Source organism: Neoarthrinium moseri (genome assembly GCF_022829205.1).
Source record: "Neoarthrinium moseri strain CBS 164.80 chromosome Unknown scaffold9_Wmoseri_CBS_16480, whole genome shotgun sequence".
NCBI lineage: Eukaryota > Fungi > Ascomycota > Sordariomycetes > Amphisphaeriales > Apiosporaceae > Neoarthrinium > Neoarthrinium moseri.
The window spans coordinates 687,254-711,968 of record NW_026055123.1 but is presented as its reverse complement, the minus strand read 5'-3'; the positions used below and the strand labels follow the sequence as shown (position 1 = coordinate 711,968).

At 53.9% G+C, this 24,715-nt stretch overlaps 10 protein-coding genes across 10 annotated transcripts; 5 read left to right on the top strand and 5 right to left on the bottom strand.

Moving 5' to 3' along the window:
• Positions 1–370: 370 nt before the first annotated feature.
• Positions 371–1,813, bottom strand: JN550_003826 (uncharacterized protein; the record flags this gene model as incomplete). Its single annotated transcript, XM_049315273.1, has 2 exons — positions 371–1,054; positions 1,163–1,813. The coding sequence occupies 2 exons, from the start codon at positions 1,811–1,813 to the stop codon at positions 371–373; spliced, it is 1,335 nt and encodes a 444-aa protein (XP_049174396.1).
• Positions 1,814–2,528: 715 nt separating this feature from the next.
• On the top strand, positions 2,529–4,278 carry JN550_003825 (uncharacterized protein; the record flags this gene model as incomplete). The annotated part of the gene is made up of 3 exons (XM_049315272.1): positions 2,529–2,972; positions 3,032–4,009; positions 4,099–4,278. 3 exons carry the CDS (start codon positions 2,529–2,531, stop codon positions 4,276–4,278), a joined length of 1,602 nt encoding a protein of 533 aa, XP_049174395.1.
• A 761-nt stretch (positions 4,279–5,039) lies between these two features.
• Positions 5,040–6,450, top strand: JN550_003824 (uncharacterized protein; the record flags this gene model as incomplete). The annotated part of the gene is made up of 3 exons (XM_049315271.1): positions 5,040–5,099; positions 5,202–5,521; positions 5,583–6,450. 3 exons carry the CDS (start codon positions 5,040–5,042, stop codon positions 6,448–6,450), a joined length of 1,248 nt encoding a protein of 415 aa, XP_049174394.1.
• Positions 6,451–7,510: 1,060 nt separating this feature from the next.
• On the top strand, positions 7,511–8,926 carry JN550_003823 (uncharacterized protein; the record flags this gene model as incomplete). The annotated part of the gene is made up of 1 exon (XM_049315270.1): positions 7,511–8,926. The coding sequence occupies one exon, from the start codon at positions 7,511–7,513 to the stop codon at positions 8,924–8,926; it is 1,416 nt and encodes a 471-aa protein (XP_049174393.1).
• Positions 8,927–9,983: 1,057 nt separating this feature from the next.
• JN550_003822 (uncharacterized protein) lies at positions 9,984–11,610 on the top strand (the record flags this gene model as incomplete). The annotated part of the gene is made up of 2 exons (XM_049315269.1): positions 9,984–11,183; positions 11,233–11,610. 2 exons carry the CDS (start codon positions 9,984–9,986, stop codon positions 11,608–11,610), a joined length of 1,578 nt encoding a protein of 525 aa, XP_049174392.1.
• Positions 11,611–11,922: 312 nt separating this feature from the next.
• JN550_003821 (uncharacterized protein) lies at positions 11,923–12,732 on the bottom strand (the record flags this gene model as incomplete). The annotated part of the gene is made up of 1 exon (XM_049315267.1): positions 11,923–12,732. The coding sequence occupies one exon, from the start codon at positions 12,730–12,732 to the stop codon at positions 11,923–11,925; it is 810 nt and encodes a 269-aa protein (XP_049174391.1).
• Positions 12,733–13,611: 879 nt separating this feature from the next.
• JN550_003820 (uncharacterized protein) lies at positions 13,612–14,433 on the top strand (the record flags this gene model as incomplete). The annotated part of the gene is made up of 1 exon (XM_049315266.1): positions 13,612–14,433. One exon carries the CDS (start codon positions 13,612–13,614, stop codon positions 14,431–14,433), a length of 822 nt encoding a protein of 273 aa, XP_049174390.1.
• A 488-nt stretch (positions 14,434–14,921) lies between these two features.
• On the bottom strand, positions 14,922–17,689 carry JN550_003819 (uncharacterized protein; the record flags this gene model as incomplete). Its single annotated transcript, XM_049315265.1, has 2 exons — positions 14,922–15,104; positions 15,167–17,689. 2 exons carry the CDS (start codon positions 17,687–17,689, stop codon positions 14,922–14,924), a joined length of 2,706 nt encoding a protein of 901 aa, XP_049174389.1.
• A 1,259-nt stretch (positions 17,690–18,948) lies between these two features.
• JN550_003818 (uncharacterized protein) lies at positions 18,949–19,383 on the bottom strand (the record flags this gene model as incomplete). Its single annotated transcript, XM_049315264.1, has 1 exon — positions 18,949–19,383. One exon carries the CDS (start codon positions 19,381–19,383, stop codon positions 18,949–18,951), a length of 435 nt encoding a protein of 144 aa, XP_049174388.1.
• A 477-nt stretch (positions 19,384–19,860) lies between these two features.
• Positions 19,861–24,155, bottom strand: JN550_003817 (uncharacterized protein; the record flags this gene model as incomplete). Its single annotated transcript, XM_049315263.1, has 2 exons — positions 19,861–20,326; positions 20,377–24,155. The coding sequence occupies 2 exons, from the start codon at positions 24,153–24,155 to the stop codon at positions 19,861–19,863; spliced, it is 4,245 nt and encodes a 1,414-aa protein (XP_049174387.1).
• Positions 24,156–24,715: the final 560 nt, after the last annotated feature.

The following is a 24,715-nucleotide window of genomic DNA, read 5'->3' as shown; positions in this document are numbered from 1 at the left end:
GATATCAATGCAGGCAGAGTCATCTGGACTGCTCGGCAGTTCTTTTCGGAGATCAGGCGAAAGCCACGTTATAGTGACATACAAACTACTCAGCATCAGATAGATCTCGTAGGGAAATTATGATGGCTGAGAACATTCGAGGGTCACTTGATTAGGCTCCCATGTATGGCTTGCATGTTTTGTACCGTAAGTCCACGAAAAGCGATTTTACCACTTCATCGATCTCTTTACGGAATTTACAGTTTTATGTATAATCAACCTCATTTCTTGGATGTTGTAGATTAAATTCTATGTGCGTATGTCATGCTCTCAGGATCGACATTGGCTCTACTTCATACTGTTACGTACTGAATGCCCCATTTCCTTGCGTCTATACGGCAACCTCTGTTTCCGAGACGGCAGGACCAAACCCCTTCGATAGGGGCCCATCTTTTGATGGCACTGTAGAATCTTGACGTAGTTTAGCGACGGTTTCATCATATACTTCATATACATGGTTCTCGGGGTCGAAATCCAACAGCCAAGGATCACGCTTCAGGTGAAGCGACTTGGGGTTCTTCCAGATCGCATCCCAGTCTGCTTTATGCCACTGCTCTCGTGTAGTTACACCCATGTTCTGTGCCTTGTGTACACGCTTATACCGGATGGCCTCGTAGGCCCGCACTCCCTCGGTCACATTGTCCTTGCCACTCTTGTCAAGGCAGGCTGCAATGGTGGCACCGTCTTCTACTGCCTGAGCAGCGCCTTGGATCGATGTCGGTAAGAAGGGGTGAGCGGCGTCGCCAATCAACACAATACGTGCGTTCTTGGAGATGAATGTTGGCAGGGGGTCACGGAAGACAAGTTTGTAATCCACAAGCTTATCTGCTGGTGTGGCCTTGACGAGCTCATGCACAAGAGGATCCCATCCTTCCAAATCTTTCAGAACATCTTCGACTTTTCCAGGAAACTGCCAATCCTCGTCAATGTCGGCTTCGTCCTTGTGAGTCAGGACCCAGCTGAAATCTTTTCCATTCTTGATCGATGTTGCCAAAAAGTGCTTATCACGTCCGATCTGTCATCATGTCAAACTGAATTAGTTCTTGGGCCTCCAAGACAAGGTATTTGGAAGTCGTGTGTCGGATGTGGCTGTTTGGCAAGAATGATAGTGAGACAAACTTACCCAACCATTGTGAGTGTCCCCATTGATGACCAGATGCTTTGTCATTTCATTCTTGGCTAGAACATCAGAATCATACCACGCCCTGTACACGGCGTAGCCCGAGGGCTTCGGCAGATCCTCGTAGCCAAGCACGATCTTCCTCCCGGGGCTCTTGACACCTTCCGCGGCAATGACAGCATCAGCTTTCATTTTCTCGCCATTGCAGACAACGCCAGCCCCATCCTCGGTCTCGAAATAATCCGTAACATTCTGCCCCAAACGGACATCGATGCCACGATCAGTAGCATGCTTCATGATCTCCAGGTGGATCTCGCCGCGGTGGCCACTGACGATTTCGCCAAACTTCTTGCCATTGTCCCACAGCTGCGTCGTGACAAAGCGGCCCGTCCAGTCAAAGTAGCTTATACCCGGGGCTTTGTAACATAGTGGCTCCAGGGTTTCCACCACGTTCTCCCATTTCTTGAAAACACCTGCGGCATTGGCTGCGAAGGTGATAAGATCGCCCAGCGGCTTTAAAACCTTTACCTTCTCTAGGAGAATAACCGAATGCCCTTTCCTGTCGCATTCGATTGCAGCAGACAAGCCAGCAAACCCGGCCCCAACAACGATGACTTTGATACCCGAGGGTGGGAGCCTTTCGTACGTGGCCATGTCTAAGAAAATTAGGAGGCTGTGGTCAGTTTGAAGAGAAATGAAGTGGGCTGGCATGCACTGCGATGAGGATAACTTTAGGCACATACTATGTAGCCTATGCTCTGGGCCCAGAGGATCCGGGGATACAGCTTGCAGATGCCGGTCTTAACCGTGACCTAGTGTGACAGTGGTTTCTAGCACAGACTTCACTGCACGGCCGACCAATTGCCCATTAGGCTCAGCTGAATTGTCGTCTCAAACTTTAGATCCCGAGTCCATGGATAGCTAACGGTGGTCAGGTGCTTAGTGCCTCTCCCCGCCCTGCGGGACTTACTGCCTATCTGGGTAATCGGTTCAAGGGTGGGCCGCAAATCGCATTGCATGCACCAGCTCCAGATGGCACTGTAACAAGAGTTACGGGACTTTGTACCTAATCTGCCCATGGAATGTTATCGAGCTGCGAGAATTTCAAGTCGCAAGTCATTGATTAGCAAGCCGGTAATGTTGTAGTCGGTATCCAACTTGCGGGGCCATATCGGCCGGTGGCAGGGCTCCGTTGTGTCCGTGTACAAAGGCGAGGACGTGGTAGAGAATACGGCATACATGACTTACACATACATATCACATGTAAGCAACAGCGACACCTAGGATTTTTTTTAATATAAAATTTTGCGACAGCTGCACTCACCCTAACACAATACACGCCTTGCATATCGTATTTGGCTCAATCGCAATGCTGCTTCCAACCGAGGGGTGGCAAGCTGTTATACTGCCAACTCACCTCTTCGGGGCGTTGGTGGTTGTCATATCACTGCCAATTCTCTGGGTTGCGATTGACTATGCACGAGTCCTCAGGCTAAGGCGCAAGCTCCCCCCTGGACCACTTCCTCTCCCACTCTTCGGTAGCTACTTCGAGATACCAAGGTATAAGCCATGGGTACACTGGGAGCAATTGTCTAAAAAGTACGACAACCCTATGATCACTGTCTGGAACGGCAATCGACCAGTCATCATCTGCAACGATGCATGGACCATCTCGGATCTTCTTGAGAAACGCGCGGCCATTTACTCATCTCGCCCCAAATTGTATGCCAGTGGAGAGATGGTCAACGCGACCGAATCGAACCAGATATGCCTTACCTACGGGGACAAGTGGAGGTTGCACCGAAGACTGACGGTAAGCTCCTGTATAGAATGCCCCAAAGACTTGCGAAAGCTGACAACTATGGCATATAGCACAACGTAGTTGGGAGCCAAGCTGTCCGTGGCTACCGCTCGATTCAAGGAAGTGAGGCCAAAGTTTTGACCAACGATCTTCTGGAGAATCCTGCGAAGTACGTATCAAGTATCGAGAGATACTCCGTCTCGGTGGTCTCGATTATCGGACACGGACGTCGTATTTCTGCCATCGAGGATCCGGTCGCGCAGATCGCGCTCGCCATTATGGAAGGGGTTGATTATATTATCCCTTGCTATACATTGGTTGAAGCCATACCTTGGACTATGAAGCTCCCGAAATGGATATACGCGCTGCCCGCTCTAGCCCGGGAGGGCAGCGGGTTGGGAGCCCAGTACTTCGCGAACTTGGCCAAGGAAGCAGTCAACAGAGACGATAATCTCTCAAAACGGCTCATCGCGGATCAAGAAGAGCTTGGAATCACTGACAAGGAAATTGGCAGTATTACCGGGAACCTGATCGGTGGCGGCGTGGACACTACGAGCAGCTCGATTATCAGCTTCATCCTGGCCATGTGCGTGTTCCCAGAAGCACAACGCAGAGCTCAGGATGAGATTGACCGTGTGATTGGCCGTGACCGGTCCCCTTCAATGGATGACGAGGCAAAGCTCTCGTACATCTCAGCCTGTGCATCGGAGACGCTGCGTTGGAGAACCGTGACCATTCTTGGCGGCATTCCACATGCTCCCACCCAGGACGACAAGTATCGCGGGTATCACATACCGGCTGGGACTGCGATCACCGGGAACGTCTGGGCCATTCACCGCCACCCTCGAGATTTCCCGGCCCCCGACACGTTCCGTCCGGAGCGTTTCCTGAATGGACTCGAACGACCGTATCCGACGAAGCAGGGCCACAATGCTTTCGGATGGGGACGACGGGCGTGCAGTGGACAGCCTCTTGCTGAGAAGAGCCTGCTCCACGTGATAACTCGGCTCCTGTGGGCTTTTGACATCAGGCCCGGTCTTGATGAACAGGTATGCCGACCCCGTCTCTCGCCTTGGCCGTTCACCCCTGTTCGGTTACCTAAGTGGTTGTGACTACCCGCTGATTAAACTCCTCTTAGGGCAATGAAGTGACATTGGACATTTTTGCCTACACCTCGTGTGAGAACATGCGCCCCGAGCCATTCAAGGCGCGCTTTATACCACGCAGCGAGAAGATTGCTGAGATTCTGCGCGCAGAGGCGCAGGCTGCCCGGGAAGAACTGCGCACGTGGGATGGCGATTCCAAGGTCACCATGTAACTTAAGACGAGTCGTCTTCGAGACGGGGGTGATTTATCACCTTGATCTTTAGGCGGCGGCGTCGATTGCCTGATCTCCTCGTAATACGATGTAATGCATTCATTCCGGACACCCATGTCATGTACGAGTAGATGATGGAATTGGGTCTGTGTACGGGCTCATGCTGATGCTCATGCTCATGCTAGTAAAGGATGTTATCGATGTATCGCGGAGTGCCCCGCGTGGCCGCTAACTTACAGGCTGGCTGCTCGCCGCCCTGCGCGTGACTCTGGCGGGCCGGGCTTCCCACTTGGGTTTTGATGACGTCGTCCCACAATTGACGTCAAATTTGGCGCCGCCTTCAACCCGCGTGGACGACACGCACGCGGCCCAGCCGAAGCGAAGACCAGACAGACAAGAGACAAGACAAGACAAGACAGCACAGCCCGCCGTGCCTCCCGCCGTGCCTCCCGCCTGGCAACAGTGTCCACTCGTCAACTCTTTCGCAACAACTAGAGAGCTGCCTACTCATCAAGTCTCCGGCTCGGTGCTCCCTTAGCTCAACATAAATACCCCTAGATTCCCACCTGTGGACCTTCCTACTCCCGCCCACAGACGTCCGACGCATCCGCAAGATCCAGTCCGCCTCCAGCCCTGTCGCCTCGCTTCTCTACCAACCACTCGCCAGCCGTGGGATCCTTGCACAACCCCATACCTTGCTATAGTCAGCCAGCTTCGTACAGAATAGGAAATCCCCAGACGAACGAACCAGATTCCCCAAAATGACCGAGCAGTCTCCTCACCCCCAGGCCAGTGGTGCCAGTTGGACCTCTTTCATAAAGGTATGGCAACCGTGTGGATGGCTCTAGCACACGCCATTTCCGCCCTGACGGCGACCCTTGGATACAATGTATCAGTTACTGACTTGCTTCGGGTTCCCATAGTCCATCGCATCCTTCAACGGCGACCTCTCGTCCCTCACCGCCCCACCATTCATCCTGTCCTCCACCAGCCTTACAGAGTTCAGCTCGTACTGGTGTGAACACCCCTCGGTGTTTGTTGCACCTGCAAAGGAGGCCGACCCTGCCAAGCGGGCCTTGTTGGTCCTGAAGTGGTTCTTGACCACGCTCAAGCAGCAGTACGCCAGCAGAAGTGAGCAGTATGGCAACGAGAAAAAGCCGTTGAATCCCTTCCTGGGAGAGCTGTTCCTCGGAACATGGGAGGATGCTGCTGGCACGACAGAGCTGGCCAGTGAGCAGGTCAAGTACGGCCCCCCAAGATGACTTGCGATAACGTGTTGTCCCACGCCTCTAACGAAACTATAGTCACCACCCTCCCGCCACTGCCTACAGCATCACCAATGCCAAGGCGGGCGTTCACCTCGAGGGCTACAACGCGCAGAAGGCATCCTTTTCCAAGACGATCAACATCAAGCAGATTGGTCACGCCGTATTGACCGTACCCGACCCCTCCAAGCCCGGCCAGTTCGACACATATTTAATCACCCTACCATCGTTGCACGTCGAGGGCTTGCTGTTCGGGGCACCGTTCATAGAACTGGATGGTGCATCGTACATTACGAGCTCCACTGGCTTCACCGCCAAGGTCGATTACAGTGGCAAGGGCTGGCTCAGTGGCAAGAAGAACTCGTTCACTGCTATCCTACACCCTACCGGAAAGGAGAAGGAGGTTCTCTACAATGTCTCGGGCCAGTGGACCAAGGCGTTTGAGATCCACTCCGGAGCCGCCAAGCACAACAGCAGCAGCAACCTCATCGAGAATTGGGATCCCACTACGGTTCCTACCAGTCAGCTCAAGGTTGCTCCCATCGAGCAGCAACACCCACTTGAATCTCGCCGCGCCTGGGCCAAGGTTGCCCAAGGCATCGCTATCGGAGACATGGACTCCGTGGGCAAGGAGAAGACGAAGATCGAGCAAGCGCAACGCACCATGCGCAAGAAGGAACAGGATGAGGGTCGGTCGTGGGAGAGGCGGTACTTCACATCGGTCGCCAACGCGTCTGATCCGACACTGGAGTCCCTCGCGGCCAATGTGGGACTCAACAGCAATGGAGATGCAGACAAGACTGGCGGCCTTTGGCGATTTGACCCAACCAAGGCGGAAAAAGTGAAGGCACAATCGCTGAGTGACGAGGAGAAGTCAAAGCTGGCAGCAGAGTTGCTGGGCCAATAGAGATCTCCCCGATTCTCTCCGGCTTCGGTGTTCGAGGTTGTGCCGCTGATTGATGAGGCAAGCCGGAAGACGCCTGCATGTTTTAGATGCTCGAAGCAAGGGGATTAGAGGCGTTGTAGACATCCAACTTGGCCTGCACGGCTGAAGTCGGGTAGATGGATGGCGTGTATGGACCGGCAACAAGAGCTGGACTTTCACTAGAGACATACTGAAGTGCTTCTATAATCTATTAATTGCGGGCGCAAAAGACAAACCGCATAACCATTCACTGCTTTAATGCTGGCAAGGGCCAACCAGGACTAGGCAAAGCCAGCGCAGTCCTCAGAAAATCCTACCAGTTCGGTTTCCATAAAACTTTAATTTACGTCTTAGATTGCTTTGTATGTGTGCCAAGTCGAAAGGAACGAGAGGAATGGTACTGGCCCGCGATTTTATATATCGTTGCCCAAACCTCGTGGACCGGCCCGTAGCAGCGGGGTTCCACTCGCCATGCCAAGGAGCCACAGTCACCCGCCATCCCTGCAGAGGATCACCGGCGCGCTTCACGGCCCCAGGAAGTGTGTTTCAAACGGAGCACTACATTGGCAATATGTATGCCCATTGGGTCCGCGCACATAGACAGTTGCCTTTGTTGGTGCTACTGGCTGCCGCTTTGCCCCTGGGGATCAAATAGATGAAGCGCAGATTAAGGGGCCGAGAAGGGATTGTCTAGATTCGAAAGGTCCGCACTCCCATGAGGACATAAGCTTACTTTTTGACAACCGTCTGATCTATGCAGAGATGTGATTGTATAAACATGCTGCCGTTCGCCGCCTCGCTCTGGGTGCGCGCTTCTACCATTCGGCAGCGCTGGGTCTGCTTCTTTTCGACTTCAACACCACGAACGCCCGAGGGCGCTTCATCCATTCCTTTCTACACACTCCTTTGATAACATAACAGCAAGCCCTCAGGATCGGGCAACTATCACATTCCTTTTCGAAAGTCCTTGCAGCACGCCACCGACCAACATAACCCCTGTACCGTCACCATACTTCTCATCGATCGACATTGAGTATACAGAATGCGGTCGCTCATCAGCTTTGCCCTCCTTTCAGGAGCTCAGGCTCATACCTTGTTCACGACCCTCCTCATCAACGATGTCTCTCAGGGTGATGGAACGTGTGTGCGCCAGTCCGCAGACATCAGCCACTCCGTCAGCCCAGTCATCGACTATCGTTCGTCAGACATAGTGTGCGGCGTGGGCGGCACAAAGGCAGTGGCTTATACATGCCCGGCACCAGCGGGTGCTAAGCTGACCTTTGAATACCGCATGTCCCCCAACACCCCGGGCTCCGGATTCATCGACTCTTCACACAAGGGGCCCTGTGCCGTCTATGCGAAGCAGCTCTCGGCAGACACTGACTCGGGCGAGGGCGACGGCTGGTTCAAGATCTGGTCCGAGGGCTACGATCAGGACGAGGATCTCTGGTGCACCGAGAAGCTGATCAAGGACGACGGGTTCTTCTCCATTGACATCCCCTCAGCCCTGCCCGCGGGCAACTATCTCTTCCGCCCCGAGGTTGTCGCCATGCACAATGTCACTCCCGAGGTCGAGCCCCAGTTCTACGTCGGCTGTGCCCAAGTCTTTGTCGAGAGCGACATTACGGGCACCCTCGAAGTTGCGGATGAGTATCGGGTCAGCATCCCCGGGTACATTCAACCTGGCGACGGTGGTGTTACCTACAACATCTACAACGACGATGAGTATGCCAACCCGAAACTGCCATACCCGGAGCTTGGGCCGAAGGCATGGGTCCCAGAGGTGTCCACTCTCACCACGCTGTCTGTGTCCAGCTCCAACGAGGTCACAACCCAGTCTGAAGGCAGCGTGCCAGCCACGTGCCTCCTGAAGAACGCGAATTGGTGTGGCGTCGAGGTAGCCGCGTACACGGACCAAGAGGGATGCTGGAACGCAGTCACCGACTGCTGGGCCCAGAACGAGGTCTGCTGGAACGAGGCGCCCCCGAGCGGAGGATCCAACTGCGAGGTCTGGGAGACGAAGTGCCAGGACCTGGATGACCAGTGTAGCGCAGGCAATTTCCAAGGACCACCCAAGTTTACGCTGGTCAGCGCGGACGCGAAGGCGCCGGCCGTCGTCGCCGCTGCCATGAACGCGGCCCATGGCGAGGCGCCGGCCGCTACGACGGGCGAGGCCAGCGCTGCTGTGACGAGCTACGTGGCCGACAAGCCAGAAACGACGAGTAGCACCGCGGCGGTGACCACGTCTCAGGCTGCCAAGTCAGAACCTACGACCATCAATGCTGGTCCTTCGACCACCTTTGTCACGGTCTACGCTTCCAGCGCTTCTACTCCCAGCCATTCGGCGAACGCTGGCGAGTCGTCATCAAGCGCCAAGCCTGTCCCGACAGGCGAAAGAGGTGGCAGACGTCACGGAAAGCATAGATATCAGTGCGGTTCATCGGCAGCTAAGAAATGAAGGAGAACAACCACAAGATACAGTTGGTGGGTTCAGACTATCTAGAGTTTATAGATAGAGAGTACAGGGCTTGTGTAAACCTTATCCTTCCACCAGGGACATGAATAGGTCTGACTGGAATTTCTCCTACTATATCGCAAGGTCGCATATGGCACCCTGATACAGTGACCTCTGACATCATAGGCACTCGAGCCTAAAGATTACCTATCTCAATGTCGTCTGGTGCACTCTATCATATTTTGGTGCACTATGATTTGGAAAAGCTCTTCCAACAAATCGATCGACTCAGTGGGCGCCTAAACACACAATGCAATGACATTGGACACCTCTTCACACCCAGCCGCACGCTTGATGGGCATAACAGCCAGCTGGCACAGTAAATTTGGGCACCACCCTATGTTGCAACGCATCGCATCAGGGCTCTAAGAATCGATAAAAGGTCCCTCTATCAGGCGGTCAATTTGCCTCAGTTATGTAATACACGGCCTAGTACACCGCGGTGTCGCCACCAACACGTGTGAGCCCAACTTCTGTAGCAATGCCAAGCTGCTTGCGGAGGGGCGCATCCCCGGCTGGGCAGACGCGCTTTGCGAAGATTGGGGCGCATATGTGACGGAGGCTTGCTGAAAACAACCTGCTACCTTATACCTGGTTCTCCACCCTAAACGAGCATATAGTAGAACATTAAAACACCCGGAGGCGTAAACGGCAAGCTGTTCGGTGACCACCCTCCAGCCAAACTATGCGAGACTACCCCCTTTAAGTCGAACTAATAATTCTGTGCCACAAAGATGTATCTAAATAAGGTCTTTTTTGGCAGCCCTGCGTATTATCTGTCTTCATGGGACACGCGGAGTCCCAAGCTCCGTCTTTAGGTTTAGCGGGGAATGAATTTTCCTAAACTCCGAATACCACTGTAGTATACCATTAAGTAAAAAGTCTACCATGGGGAATTCAACCCCTAGAGTTGAGGGGATGGCCTTCATATACATCAATGCAGCTGTACCCACTCCCAACTTCAGCTGTGGGACAACCTTTCGGCGCAGTAAATGGGAAAATGATGCTTTTTACAATAGCGATCGCGGTGTTCAGCCTGGCCCGCAGTGCCACGGCTCAGAACTTCAACAATCCGGTCTTGTATCAGGATTTGGCAGATCTCGATGTAATGCGGAATGGAGACACGTTCTACTACTCTGCTAGCACAATGCATTTCTCCCCTGGGGCACCCATTCTTCGCTCCTACGACCTGGTCAATTGGGAGTACTTTTCTCATTCGGTCCCCACACTTGACTTCGGACCGCAAGCCGCGTATAACCTCTCGGGTTCCAGTGCCTACAACAAGGGAATCTACGCCTCCTTCTTCAATTACAATCCCGTGACTAAGACTTGGTTCTGGGGTGGCTGCACTCCAGGCGACTACAAGACATATATCTACACGGCGAGCGCTCCTGAAGGACCATGGTCCAAGAAAGCTACGCTGAACTTCTGCTACTACGATTCTGGCATGCTCGTTGACGACGATGGCACTATGTATATCGTTTTCCTAACCGGATGGAATACGAAACAGGTCATGGTAGCTCAATTGGCGTCCAATGGGTTGAGCGAAGTCAAACGGCAGCAGGTCTGGACCACGGACAGCTCATTGTCATATGTGGAGGGGCTGCGAATGTATAAACGAAACGGCTCCTACTACATCCTAGCAGTACATCCCCAAGATGGGAACATCATACTCAAGAGCTCCAGCCCATTTGGCTCCTACTCCTGGAAATGGCTTGTCCACAATGCCGGCACCCTCATCTCCGGGTTTTCGCAGCCAAAACAGGGCGGCCTCGTATCTCTTGCTGACGGTCGTTGGTATCATATGGCATTCATCGACGGATACCCTGGCGGACGTATCCCAGCCCTCGCGCCCGTGACCTGGTCTTCAGATGGCTGGCCAAGTGTGCAAACCGTCAACGGGGCATGGGCTAAACAATATGCATACCCTTTGACACCGCGCGCTGTCAAATCCATCGTTGGCGTTGACAACTTTTCCACGTTGGGCCCTCAATACGAATGGAACCACAATCCGAATCCATCCGCCTGGGCTATCACCTCTGGTGGCCTTCAGTTGACTACAACCACCGTCACTGATGACTTTTTCATGGCACGCAATACCCTAACGCACCGCATCCTAGGCCCATCATCGACAGCCACAGTCCGTATCGACTATTCCCAAATGGCTGACGGCGACCGCGCTGGCTTGGTTCTGTTTGACGTAAGTCAACTCACTATAAGAAACCATGACGTGGCTAATCTGGTCTTAGTACACTGCGGGTTGGATTGGTGTCGTACGTAATGGAAATACTTTCCAGGTGGTCATGTGGAACAATATCGCTTTGAACACTAACGGGTGGACATCTGGGAACAAAGGATCTTCCATTGCTAGTGCAACTATTAGCGGTGGGAGTATCTGGCTCCGTACCACTGTCAACATTTCTCCAGGCACGCAGCAGGGTACATTCCAGTACAGTACCGATGGAACCAATTTCAATAACCTTGGTAACGCAGTTACCATTGTCAACAACCAGGTCTTCTTCATGGGTTGGCGTTACGGCATCTTTAACCATGCAACCAAATCACTCGGTGGCAAGGTTACTGCACGCAGCTTTGCCATTAGTGGCACAATGCTTAACAATCCTTAGTCTAGCACAGTCTCTCCAACTTTAACCTTCAGGAATAGAATCATGACAGTCGATTTCTGAAGTCAAAATAAGTTTGCCTTGACTATTTACGTACGGAGAAGGTGGCATAGCATCAATTCGAACCAGAGAAAAGCTCTACGTGACCTTTGGGCCAGCATATTCCTGTTACAATCTTACCTTACTCTTCCGCGTCATAATGTGCTTGGTGTAAAACCAAATATTTGATACTGATCGGCGATACAGATTACCTCAATTCGTAATCGTGTCGAGAGACTTTTTTTTCTAGACTTTTTCAAGAACGCTGTCCTATAATCAGTACCGGTTTTGTCTTGGCGGTGCAATTCGCCGTCTCAAGCGATCAATCACGGCGTCAGTATCCACAGTAATGATACCAGACTCGGATCCGAGTGTTAGTGAACTGATATTCGACATCGAAATCTCGTTATCGAGAGGCGCCCTCGATTCATCATCGCCCGAAAGCTCTTCAGGCTCGGCCGTGAATGGTAGTTCTAGTCCAGAAGTCATCAACCATCGATGAACGAGTGAGCTCTTGTCGGTGCTCTGATCGCCGATGTCGCGCGCTTGTTCATGAGTTCGGGCCCGTTTGAATTCTTCATAGCAGTCCTCGTAGAAGCTCAAGCTGTAATCCGACTTCGCAAGTAGCGCGTCATCGCTGCTCTCGGCCTCATCGTCAGCATTATCCAATATGCTTATACTATCAGCAACGCTGACGTTTACCTCAGAAGGGCACTTGTGGGCGATCAGATCAAATCCAATCTGGCTCAAGTCATTCCACCATGCACGTTTCTCCGAGCGGCTGTCGAAGTGACTACGGAACCACTCCTGACAAGTGTCCTCGAGTTCGCGAAGCTCCGGAAATTCCTCGTTCAACGCATCAGAGGCGTCAAACCCGAGCGTCTTGAGTATCAGCGGGTCTTGAAGACATGCCAATGCGTACTCTCGAGCCAAATCAGTCCATTGCTTAGGGAGACTCTTGCCGCTTCTACGAAGCCTGTCCACAGCAGCACCATAATCAGCAGCAAACGCGCGCTTAAAATGGTCAAGTTCTTCGGCCCACTGGCCACGCTGATCATCGGACTGGAAGAAATAGCAATGAGGCATGGCCGTGCGCACATCTCTGCATCCAGGGGTACAATCACTGAATCGTGGCCCTCTGTCTTTGTCATCGGCTTCCGAACAAATTTCTGGCAATTTGAAGCCCCCTTGCCCGAAACCTGCCTTGCAGTTTGGGCAGGAGAGGAAGATATGATTGGTTTTACACATCGTGAGTATTGTTTTGCTTCAGCCAACTGGACGATGATGGACTCCAGGTCCGATCGACTATTACTCACCGTTTAATGGCTGAAGCAATATTGTTGGATAGTCGCAGTGAGATCAAGATAAAACCCACGGCGATTGGGCTGAATATATAGTATCGGCCTTAGAGGAGGACAACGACCTTGTTTCAACCGCCAATTTATTCAACAAAGAGACCGCCTTTCTGCATAATACCAGCACGTGTGAAGGTTCGTATTATCCTGAAACAATGGAGCGTACTCGGTTCCATAATTAAGGGTCTGATTGGTACTGGAGAAATTCTAGCCTGAGGACTCTGGTTCAAACCTTGTGAATATCTTCGACCAGTAAGAATCAATTCACAGGGACAGTGGCCCAGAATCTCTTTATGTGATACGTATGGCATACCTATGACCTTAGACTTTTGTCAGATAAAGGAAAAGAAGACTCAGGCCGTTTCCGGAAGCCACAGCCCCATGGTTTGTCCAAGACAAGGAGAATATGCTCGCAGCATCGGAGCCATTGACCGAACTTGCCAGCTGTGACGACGTGAGAAAACGAATACTATACTTGCTTGGAGTAGCGGTGATCTCGACTTTCTCGTAAATGGTCACAGCGATATGAACTACCAATGCGCTGTATGTGCACGCCCATAGCTCGAACAACTATTGACGTCCCACTCATTCGCCCCTGAAATTAAACGACATGGCTACCGCTGGGGAAAACCCCAGCAAACCCATAAAGTTTGACCCGGACCGGCTGCCACCAAAATGGCCCACTGACCACCCGCAAACGCTGGAGCAATACTACGGTATGCCCATCCCGGCCGACGTCACCCCATTTCTCCGCTCCACCTCGCCGGAGCCGGAGCCCTCGCCCGCACGAGAGCCCGAAGCGGCGGCGCCGAAGCCCCGGGGCCCGCGGCAGGGGCCGGTCGACTGGACCGCGGACCCGTACGTGTTCCAGACGCGCGGGGCGGTGTTCCGGACGTCGGCGGCGACGTCGCGGCACACGCGCGAGTTCCGCGAGGAGCAGCGGCGGCGCCGCGCCGGCCGCAACCCCCGGCCCATGCCGCCCTACGGCTCGTGGACCGGCTACAAGCTGGTCACGGGCTGGACCAGCCGCTCGATGGCGCCCGCGCCCGGCGACGGCGTGCCGCGCATGGCCAACATCGAGCCCAAGTTCGACGAGCGCGTGCGCCGGCTGCGCGATTCCAAGGCGGAGGGACGGCAGCGGGAACGTGAGGAGCGCGCGGCGAGGGGGGAGGAGGTCGGTCCCGAGGATGCGGAACAGCGCAGTTTGGATTGCTTGGCCTTAGACCCTGTGCCGGCGGATGATGGTCTGGACCCTGCCGGGAGGCCCATAGCCTTTGGCCAGAGAGGAGGCGCCGGAGGACAGCATGTGCCCAAGCCGAACGGAGTTCGTGCCATTCCCTTAACTATATGGGTTTTGTACTGGACTTTCGTCGTCGGCCTGGGTCTCACGCTCTTCGTTGCTATCATCCAGGGCCTGACGCCGACAATGTAGGGTCAAATCTGTTGGGCTGTAGAGTCAACATGTCAATAGATTCAGGGTTGACTCATTCCCTATTTCAATGGATACCTTAGGGATGAAGCTAGATTCGGAGCTGGTTTATGATGCTGGCGACACTATGAAGGTGCACAGCTGATCGGTATCTGACTTCAGATGTTTGTGCAATAAGTATCGCTGGACTCCAACGTAATAGCCAATGTAGCAGGTGTGCAACATCAAGTATTTGTCGAGTGAAACTGGACGTCATTGGCAAGAATGCATGTTTATACACGAGTGACCAAACGCTACGGGACCAGTATACAGGTGGGATGGGGCCTGCTGCCATGAAACACGCTGAGCCAAGCTAGATACAAATAATAGGACGGATAAATGAGACAGGCTGAGTCTGCCCGTAGAGCCACCAACGCCAGACGATGCAAAAACCCCACAAAAGGCTTCTAGAGCCGAGTACAAACATAGGAAACCGGGTTTGACCGAGTAGGTCACTTTATCAACGCGCTCGCCGCCTCCGAGATGATTCTCGCCGTCTTGTCGGCGAGCTTTTGAGCTAGCGTGAAATCACGAGCGTCAATTGCATCCCTGATGGCAGGGAAAAAGGCTTCGTCGTAGCCGGACCACAGTTGCGGACCAAAGACAACGTGGACGAACTGTGTTCGATTGGGGATCTATACTCTTGGTTAGAACGAGCTTCGACGTACACCATGTGAGGATAGGAAAATGGACTTACACCGCCACCAAATTCGGTGTCTAATAATCCCGTCTCAAACGCTGCCATTCTCGTGTTATACTCGGTTCTTGTCTGTCCGAGTTTGGCAGGTTCCCAGCCGTTGGAGCTCGCCACGGCCTGCTTCCACTCGAGCTCCCATGACCCAAACCTGGCCACCGCTGACTCCACCTCCTTGATCGCATCTCTGATTGGGTTGAGATTGAGCCTCGTGTTTTCATCCTTATTCGCCCCATTCTCCTCGCTCCACTTCCACAGGTCTCCAAAGTATCGACCAAGGCTTAGAGCGTATTGGTCCAGATCGAATGGAAGAACAGGTCGATCGGAAAGTTCGAGAACCAACAGGGCCAGAACTTGTGCCAAAAGAGTATGGTAGATGAAATCAGGATCTCCAACATTGGCCATCCAGTCAAAGGTCTCGTAGTTCGAATGGTACGGAAACTTGTCGCCATCGAAGCGGAGGTCGATGGAGCTAGTGCCAGCAATGTCCTGGAAGGCGACATAATCGCTGCCAGCACCAAGGCCTTCCAGCTCGCCCTTTCTATCAACCCACAAAGCGCGCAGCGTTGCATTCCGCAGAGGGTCGTGGACACGCTCCATGACGTTATAGAGAATCTTGTTGAATACCGGGGAAGCCGCAGCATGGAACTCGTTGCCGACAACAGCCGTGTCGAGGTTGATATAAGCGAACGCATTGGCGCGTAGGGAATCCAGATTGTTCTCCACATACTCGGTGCTTCCAATCAGGTTGTATTCCTCGGCGTCCCAGCTCATGAACTCGATCGTTCGAAGCGGACGCCAGCCCCTGGCAAGAAGGTCACCGAACACGCGGGCAACTTCCAACATGACAGCTTGGCCGGAACCAGGGTCGGCAGCGCCCCAGTTCCAGGCGTCGCGGTGGGCACCAATGATGATGGACTTCTCGGTCTGCTCGATGCCGTTGATCTTGCCGTAGATGTTCCAGATGGGCTGCTGCTCTGCCTCATCCTGCTCGTTTTTGAGCCTGACAATAGGCGAGGACGAGTTTCCAGTCCACCACTCGACATCAGGTACCCCACCCTGCCAATCCTGTGGTACTCGCTCGCCAAATCCCTCAAGATGCTGGAGCAATTTCTGCGCGTCGCGCCAGGACAAGGGGATACTGGGAATCTGCACTAACCCCTTTGTCTGGGTCGTCTTCTCACGAGGCTGGCCCTTTTTGCTGGCCCAGCCCGGTGTCAGCACATCGCCGACAACCCAGCTCATCAGACTAACAGCACCTCGTTGCACGCCGTCGGTAGGCATAAACCTTCCCTTGGGTGCGGGAGTTCCCAGGAGAAATCCATCGTCGGCAGGATCGCTGTAAATTATACACCCAGCAAAGCCGGCCAACTCGGCAGCCTTGACTTTGAGTGCGCGATCCCCCTGGCTGCCGTAGTATCTGACAAGCGCGATGGCTCCCTTTGTGTCGATTCCACCATCAGATATCCTTTTGAAGTCCTCCCTGCTGCCGTAGTTGGCGTATATTAGAGGGCCCCGTACATCGCCAGACTTGGAATGTCCGTGGAAAACCATGGTCTGTTTCCCAAGCGCATCGTTCTCAAAGCCCTCCTCCTCGATCTGTGCGCTCCAGACCGGCTGGGATCCGTCCTCGTTCATAATCTCAACAGCGCGTCCTCCGGCCTTTGGATAGTTGAGGTAAACGTAGTATTCATCGACTGTGACATCCTCGAGGCCGCTTTTCAGGAAGGCGTTCCTCACATCCTCGGCAAGCGCGTAGTCTCCTTCGGTGCCTGCGATGTGCGCGTAGCTCGTGAAGTGTTTCAGGGTCTCGCGTATTCGACGGGAATCTACAGTGTTGATGACGTGGTGCCGCACGCTCTCGGGGTCGAACATCTGGCCCCCAATCCTCCGAGACATGTTGGTGAACATGTCGCTCACGAACACCAGATACAGAAAGCCCATGACCAGGAATATGGCAAACAACCTGCCGACGAGCAGTAATACCGCAGAGCTTTCCATGCTGAGCTTGGGCCAATGCCATCTTCTCGTAGTCGTGGTCGCGGATTCGGATTCGGGCTGTGTCGTCGAGGCATTTGCGCCGTCGCTGGCACGAGGGAGGCGGACAGTCAGGCGTGGGAGGCGCCATCGCCATCGCCACTGCGGGAGGGATAGAGAGGCGATTCGTTTGCGCCATAGGGAGCTGGAGCGGGAACTGGCCGAGCCGTTCAGGGGGTCTTCTACCTCCAACTCCTCCATGTCCCGCCGCACCCTCGACGGTTCGGCATTGTCTTCATCCTCACTTTCCAGACTCCATTCCGAGCCCTCATCGTCCGTCTCGACATGGGGCGGCCGATAACCGGGGGGTATTCTCCCCCTGGGCTGTGTCGAGGTCAACAGCGACTGGGCCTCTGTCTCGGCGTCGGGCCTGTCGTCGATGGGCGATCGGGGCGGAGGCCAGTTGGCTTGCGAGGACGAGCCGTGTACGGCCTCGTCGTACGAGGGTATGGGTGGCGGAGGGTTGTACCCGGACTTCTCGGAAGGCATCTTTACGGTCGTTCAGCGTGCTGCAACATCTGCAGCCGACCTTGAAGCGTGTGACGAGAGACGGATGGGTGTAGCAGCTGAGACAACCGGAGGGGGGCGGTGGATGGCTACGGCACCATGTGCGAGAGCGCGCAAAGGAAAGAAAGCGGCGAGGCCAGCTAAAGTGTTAACGAACAGACGAGAGAGAATGTAGAGGGTATCGGGGCCAGAGGGCAGGGCGCCAATGCCGTTGTCGGTCGGAACGAGTGCAATGCAAAGTGGACAGAGGGATGGGTGCAAGCAGTGGGTATCATCACAATCAATCGTAGTAACTAGAAGCAATGCGCTTCAGCTTGTCAGATGCAAGGGTGCGGTTGAAACTCAATGAGCCCTGCAAGTCCCCGCGAGATCTGGCACTTCCATGGATGATGGATGATGGATGATGGATGGGGGCGCCCGCTGCTGGACTGCGGGACTCCCAGCTACCTAGGTACCAGAGCAGACGGGCCTAACTGACCTGACACTGGACGCCACTGGATGTTGCTAGCTACCGGAGACGGGCTGTTCGGGGCCTCCAGGGCTCTGGTCACTAGTCAATGGCGGGCATGGGAAAAGGTGGTCCCCCCCAAAAAAGTGCCCCCAAGCCCCCCAAGTACGCCAAGATCTCCCGCTGGGCTGGTTTTTTGTCCGTTGTTCGTTGTCGTTGTCGCGAGCACAGACGCCAATCGAGCCAGCCCAGCTCAGCCAAGACCGCTCGTTAGTAATCCACCTCCTTTTCTGCCCGCGTGCCGTCTTTCCCGTGGCAGGACGCTGACGAATGTCACAAAAGCAGCCTACCGTAGAAGTATCTTCCGGGAGAAGGAGGATAGAGTTCACTTTCAACGGCAACGTTATCCATCAACGTAATCCCGGTGATAACTCTTTGGTCTCTCTCATTTGGGGCTGCTTCGTGAGTACAAAGGTACCCAGCAGTGGTCTGTCTGTCTGGAGACCAGCTAGGTACCTGTGCGGCATGCAAGAAACCAGATGTCTCAGACTCGCCAGGGCGAGAAGGATTGGGCAATGATGTGATGCCACAGTCAATACCTAGGTACACGTATTACAATCGCCAATATCTACATGAACATTTCATGGCAGCTCTTCGCTGTGGGTATGTGTATTGGGATATGTTGAAATAATTGATCAACTAAAGAGGTATCCCATGTCCATGGCCTTCCAGCAATCAGCCTCAGCTGTCTAAGTCCTTGGCAAGGGACCCCGGAACACGCCGCGAACGTGTTTTATTCAACACCAACACCAGATGGGGAATTAACGTCTTCCACCTCAATCTCGAACAGCATGTCAGCATCGCTGACCCTCTGATTTCCCTCATGATGACCAGGCCCGGCTTCAGGGTTGGCATCGTGCCCAGCATCGTCCTCAGCCTCATCCCTGGGCTCGACCCGCTGCCCCTGGCCACCCGCTGGTCCGATAGATAGCTTCCTCCTCAACAGCACGGCCAGCTCGTCGTTCTTCTTCCGGTGGTCCAGCAGGTCGCCGATTTTCTTGAGCTCCTCGTGAGTGAAGCGAATCCTGACCCTGTCGCAGTCGGTCTGCTCGCCCTCATCCGCCGCGGACGACGTGGGCTCGCCGGAAGCTGCTGCTGCTGCAGGTCTGGGCTTCTCGACAGGCGCCGGAAAGGTAGGATAGTAACCGTGGATCGCGTTGAGCGGCATTATGAACGGGCCTGCTGTTGATTCTCGTAGCTTTGCGGTGTCGAAACGACATGTAACGACGCATCGTACGAAGGTCTAGGTCCAGTAACAACACAAAGCTCCTTTGTAGGTCCACCCTCCATCTCACGGCGCTCGAAAATGCCGCAGGCTCAGACACGGTACAGTGGGACATGATGTGGTCATGATTGATGCTGGACAAGGCCCGGGCTTAGTGAGTGAGCATCACTTAGCGGTCTTTGTTGCAGTCAAAGAAATGGATCAGTCTTGCATATTTTGCAGAATTATATATGGAAATGGTGCAGAGATCATTCAAACTATCAGAAAAGGGCGTCTCGTCCGTGTGGAATATGTAAACTAGGATTCAAATGACCATAAGCCCCCCATTTGATGTGTGGTAAGGCCGAAACCAAATCAAGGGTATTCGCAAACGCCATCCCAATGCCCGTCAGTGTACGGCTAATTTAAGTGCCAACCCCCTCAAGAAATCCTCCCCATCTCGATGCCATCCGCCTCGCTGAGTCGGATGACCGGCTCCTCGACCTCCTCATTACCCTCAGTCCCCTCATTAATCTTCCTGAGCCGCTCCTGCATGTAAGGGTCCTGCTCCAGCTCTTGCCAGAGTTCCAGATGCCACTCCTCGGCCGAATCGCCGGGAGCCCTCCTCTTCCACGGGGGCCACTGCCACAGCCCCCCGATGATCATGTTGCGCTTGATCGCCTTGAAGCCGAGCTCAAGGCAGATAAGCACGGCAACCACGATGATGAGCGTCAGCCACCACATGCTGTCAGAGCCAAAGGTGATAAGAAACCCGTCTCGTACGGCGTAGATGCTGACGGAACGGCTATAAATGGCGGAAAGGATGATGTTCCATAGCCACCAACCGGCAAACGTGATGCCGAAGCCACCTAGGACAAGTGATGATTTGTGATGTGTTTCGAGGATACTGTTTCGAGTTAGCTGAGCCAAATGCTTGGGGCGCGAAAGAAAACCTACAATAGCTTGTAATTGATCCACACAACGCCCACCGTGAAAGCCAAGTCGCCAAGGGCGTAGAGTCCATCATCCTTTACCGTACCAAAGACGGCTCCGTAGCCGGCCCATACGACAAACCACACCCCTATACCCTCGGTGGCTGCGGCGAGCATCCAGCCAATGAATTTCATGCCGTTGAGGCCCGTATTCCTCTGGCCATAGACATACAGCTCAGGAACTGCCAGTAAGGTTTGGGCACTGAGATCTTGCTCCCAAATTCCGGGTATGATCACAGCAAGAGAAGTGAAGAGTGTGTTGAAGACCGTCAAACTGGCACTCTCGTACAGAGACGTTCCGGTGTACCCGTTATACCGTTGATACAACGCTGTCGGGAGATAGAAGAACATCTCTTTCCAGAACGTGGCGAGCACGAATTTCGCTGTACGGACGTAGTTCCACCTGCCGTGGACAAGCAACAGGCGTTGCAAGAAGCGAAATTGCGCAATAGCATAGTCAGCCACGCGCGCAGCCTGTAGTCCCTCCTTGCCTGAAATCCCGACGCCCACATGGGCGGCAGATATCATGGCCAGGTCGTTGGCCCCGTCACCAATGGCCAGGGTCAGTGCACCTGGCACACGTTGCCGGATCCCTTTGACGATCGACGACTTCTGCGCCGGGGAGGCACGGCAGCATATGACAGAGTCGATGGTGGGAATGAGGGCATAGAAGAGCGCCTTCAGGGTGGATGACTGCTCAACTACGCCTAGGGTTTGACCATCTATCACCACCACACTGTGGATGCAACCTGCCTGGATGTCCTCTACAACACCCAATATTTGAGTCTCAAGGTCCCCTTTCGTAGAGTCAAGAATGAATATGTCCGACCCGGGACGGCATATGCGGGCCGAGTGGGCGATGTTGATGGCCGTCTCTCGTTTGTCGCCCGTAAGCATCCAAATCTTGATGTTGGCGCGTCGTAGCTTCTCAATGGTCTCAGGAACTCCCACCTGAAGCTTGTCTTCGATGGCCGATGCGCCAATGAGATCGAGCGATTGCTCAATCATTTCACCCGCTGCTTCGATCTTTTCTTGGCGGTCAACAAGACTAGTTGTTGCATCGTTGTATAATTTTCTCCATAATCGATACTCCTCCGCAGGGATGAATTTTCTGGCGAAAAGCAGGGTCCGTAGACCCTCAGTAGCAAACTCGTCGAGATGCTTGAAGCATCGCGTGAAGACGGCCGAGTCGTCATTAATCGATGGGTCGTCGAGGAAACTGAATTTGTCATCTATCGGTGCTAGGGGTACCGTATGGGGCGCTGAAAGAGCCTTGTTAATATCTAATGATACGGTCCTGACGCCCAGAGATGGTCGTGACGGTCTAGGTCGGTCATCAGAAAATCGTATTTGAGACGCTTCGAAAGACCTGCTTCGTTCGATGGCGGGCCGCTTCTTAGATGGGCTTGGCTGAACAGGGATAGCAAGGCTCTTTCGGCCGAGAGTCATACTCGGACGGCCACCAAAACTGTTGCGTGGTTCCATTTGCTCGCTCCTTCGCAGCATCTCGTGCTCTAGCTCGGCGCTCTTGCGAACCTCATTGACCTTTTGCAACGCTAGATTTGCGAGCCTTAGTCTAGGAAGAATTGTAGAGTCGGCGCCTTTGCAAATAATACAAATACGACCATCTGGATAGCGCACGACGATCGACATACGTTTCCGTTTGCTGCTGAACTCGATGACGTCGAGAATCTCGTAGACTTCAGTCCTGTCATCAGCATCGAGGGAGGATATCTTCAGGGTAACCGTCTGAGACGACCGATGTATAACTAGATATCCTAGCTCCTGAGCAGCGCGTACCAGTGCGAGCTCATCGGGCGAAGACGCTTGGAAATCCATCTTATCATCCTTCATTTCAGGAAGACACGTGTGGCACAGGGCAAGGGAAAGGATGTAGTCCCGTGCCTTTCTAGCAAATGGTGAAGCAGGTCTGAGTCTTATAAACTCCAAGAGGTCCCTGGTATTGACTTCGGGTTGTTGGTGGTCAGGGCGGCCCGTAGATCTCCATTGGGATGACGATCTTCGTCCGCAATAGGATGGCATTCTCATGAAGGTGGGTGAAGTCACCGTGATGGTTACTGGGGAGGCCATTGGGGGCTCGTCGTCCTCGTGAATCACTCGAGTGACCTCTCTGGATATCTGCATCATTCCGCCCGTCGCGGTCTGAGGAGGGATCTCGATAGAGTCTGCCGTGTCCTCCTCTAGGTCCATCTCGTGTAACCAAGATGTGCCGGCGATGCTCAATTTCCGAAACTTCATGACGTTTTCCGTAAGTGTGCCTGTCTTGTCTGAGAAGATATAGCTGATCTGCCCAAGGTTCTCGAGAATGGTGTTGGTATTGCACCTTGCGGGGGTATCTGTCGTCTCGTCGTACATCTCCACGTCCCCGTTCAGCATCCACATCTGCCCTAGTTTGACAATCTCAAGACTGACGTAAAGTGCAAGAGGGATGACATTGTTGAACTGAATAGCAAAACCAATGATGATCTCCTTGAACGCAACGGTGGCATCTGTGAGGTACCATGATCTTCTCTCGGTCGAGCTCCGCCAGATGATATAGCCCATAGAACAACCAACGGACAGGACAATGACGTAGAATGCAAGAGTAATCACAATTCTGTTAGAGATCCTCTCCAGGGCTGGCTTCTTGGCCTTGGGATGTTGATTGGCGTTCATTCGTAGTTTGCACTCTTCACCCGTGTTGATGACCAGTCCGATCACACGGTCGGTATTCCTGATTGTGCTGCCTCGATAAATAACTTCGTTCAGAGTCAGGGGAAGCGTCTTGCCGTCCACCGAAACTCTTCCGTCGAAGCGATACAGGTCGGGATTTGGGTCCTCGAGGACGAATTCGGCCTTGCGCGAGCGAATAGCTGGTATCGAATCACACAGCTTGAACGCTGGCAGTGATTCCTTGCTTTTGAGGTTTGTCTCGCCATCTAAAGCCATGGTGTCCACGTATGCTATGCCGTTTTCGCCTGTAGAGTTAAGCAAGACCAGGTCAGCGGGCACTTCCTCGTCCCGCGTCAGTCGGACGATGTCGCCGACTTTGACATCCTGCCAATGGAGCTTATTCCACCTGAGATCACCATCACTGTCTTCTTCCAAGTCGTCTTCCTCCGCATCGCGATTGGTCTGGGTTCTTGAGAAGACTCTGCGCAGTCTAGACCATTTTCCTGGAGGAGCAGTCAGACTGGCCTGGGGTCTGGGATTTCCCAGAACGGTGGTGATGTTCGCATTCTCTAATTTGTCCAACCGATGCCTCTTATAGTCGTCATAGCCTTCCTTGAATATTGTCAAGAGGACAAAGAACAGCAGGGGTAAGATGGTCGTATAACTGCCTGTTGTACTCAGGCCCGGGATGGTCTGCGGAATACCGACGCAAAGGAAATAAAAGTTGGCCAACCGAGTAAACTGGAAGATCAGTTGCTTAGGCAGGAAATCGACCACGGTATACCGCGACGTGCGTATCGTGTTGCTCAAGTACTCGTGGCCGCGTCGTTCGTCGATTAACGGGGTGTCGCGCGCGGCCTCGAGCGGGATATGGCGGCCATCTTGGGACGGCTTCAGTGGTTTCCGGCGCAGCAGGCCCTCGACGACATACTTCTTGTACCACTCGGTCGCTCGCTGGTCTACCTTTGCGGCGAACCTCTCGTGTCGTAGTCGCAGACTTCGGGAGGTGAGAACAGAACTCCCTTTCTCAATGCCCTCCTCTTTCGTGGCATCGCCGCCAACTAAGCCCATTATGCCCGGCGATTGACGTTGATGATCGCATCCCAGAGTTCTCCTGCTCCAAGCATTGCGGAAGGCTCGGAGGCTCTCCAAGGCACGTCCGCCTGGTGGTGCAAGCGCACCTTTCAGCGGGTCCCTCTTGGCACCCTGCCTCGAATTTCGACAATCGCAAGGCGTCGCGCGCCGAGTGGTGAAACAAGCGGACTAGGTCGCAGAGACTTCGTGAACAAATCTCGCAGGCCCGCTTAACGAGTGGACGACGACCGCGGCCGTCAAGAGTTGGGACGATGTGGTAGGCAAGTGGGAGGGAGGGAGGAGACGGCTCACCTTGGCACCCCTGGTCGATGGCACTTGGCGGTCATCATCGCGATGGGCGGAATTCTCAACTCAATCTTCCTGCGGAAATAGGGACGGGAGCGAGGGGATAGCACGCTGTCGGCATCGGGCGCTAACCCCTGGAACGTCAGGGCCTGGTTACGCCGTGGCTTGCCCGGACGCCCTGCAAGACGCAAGTTATAGCGGGGTCATGCCAAGTTGCATCTTCGTATCAGTATTAGCGCACGTGGTTGGGT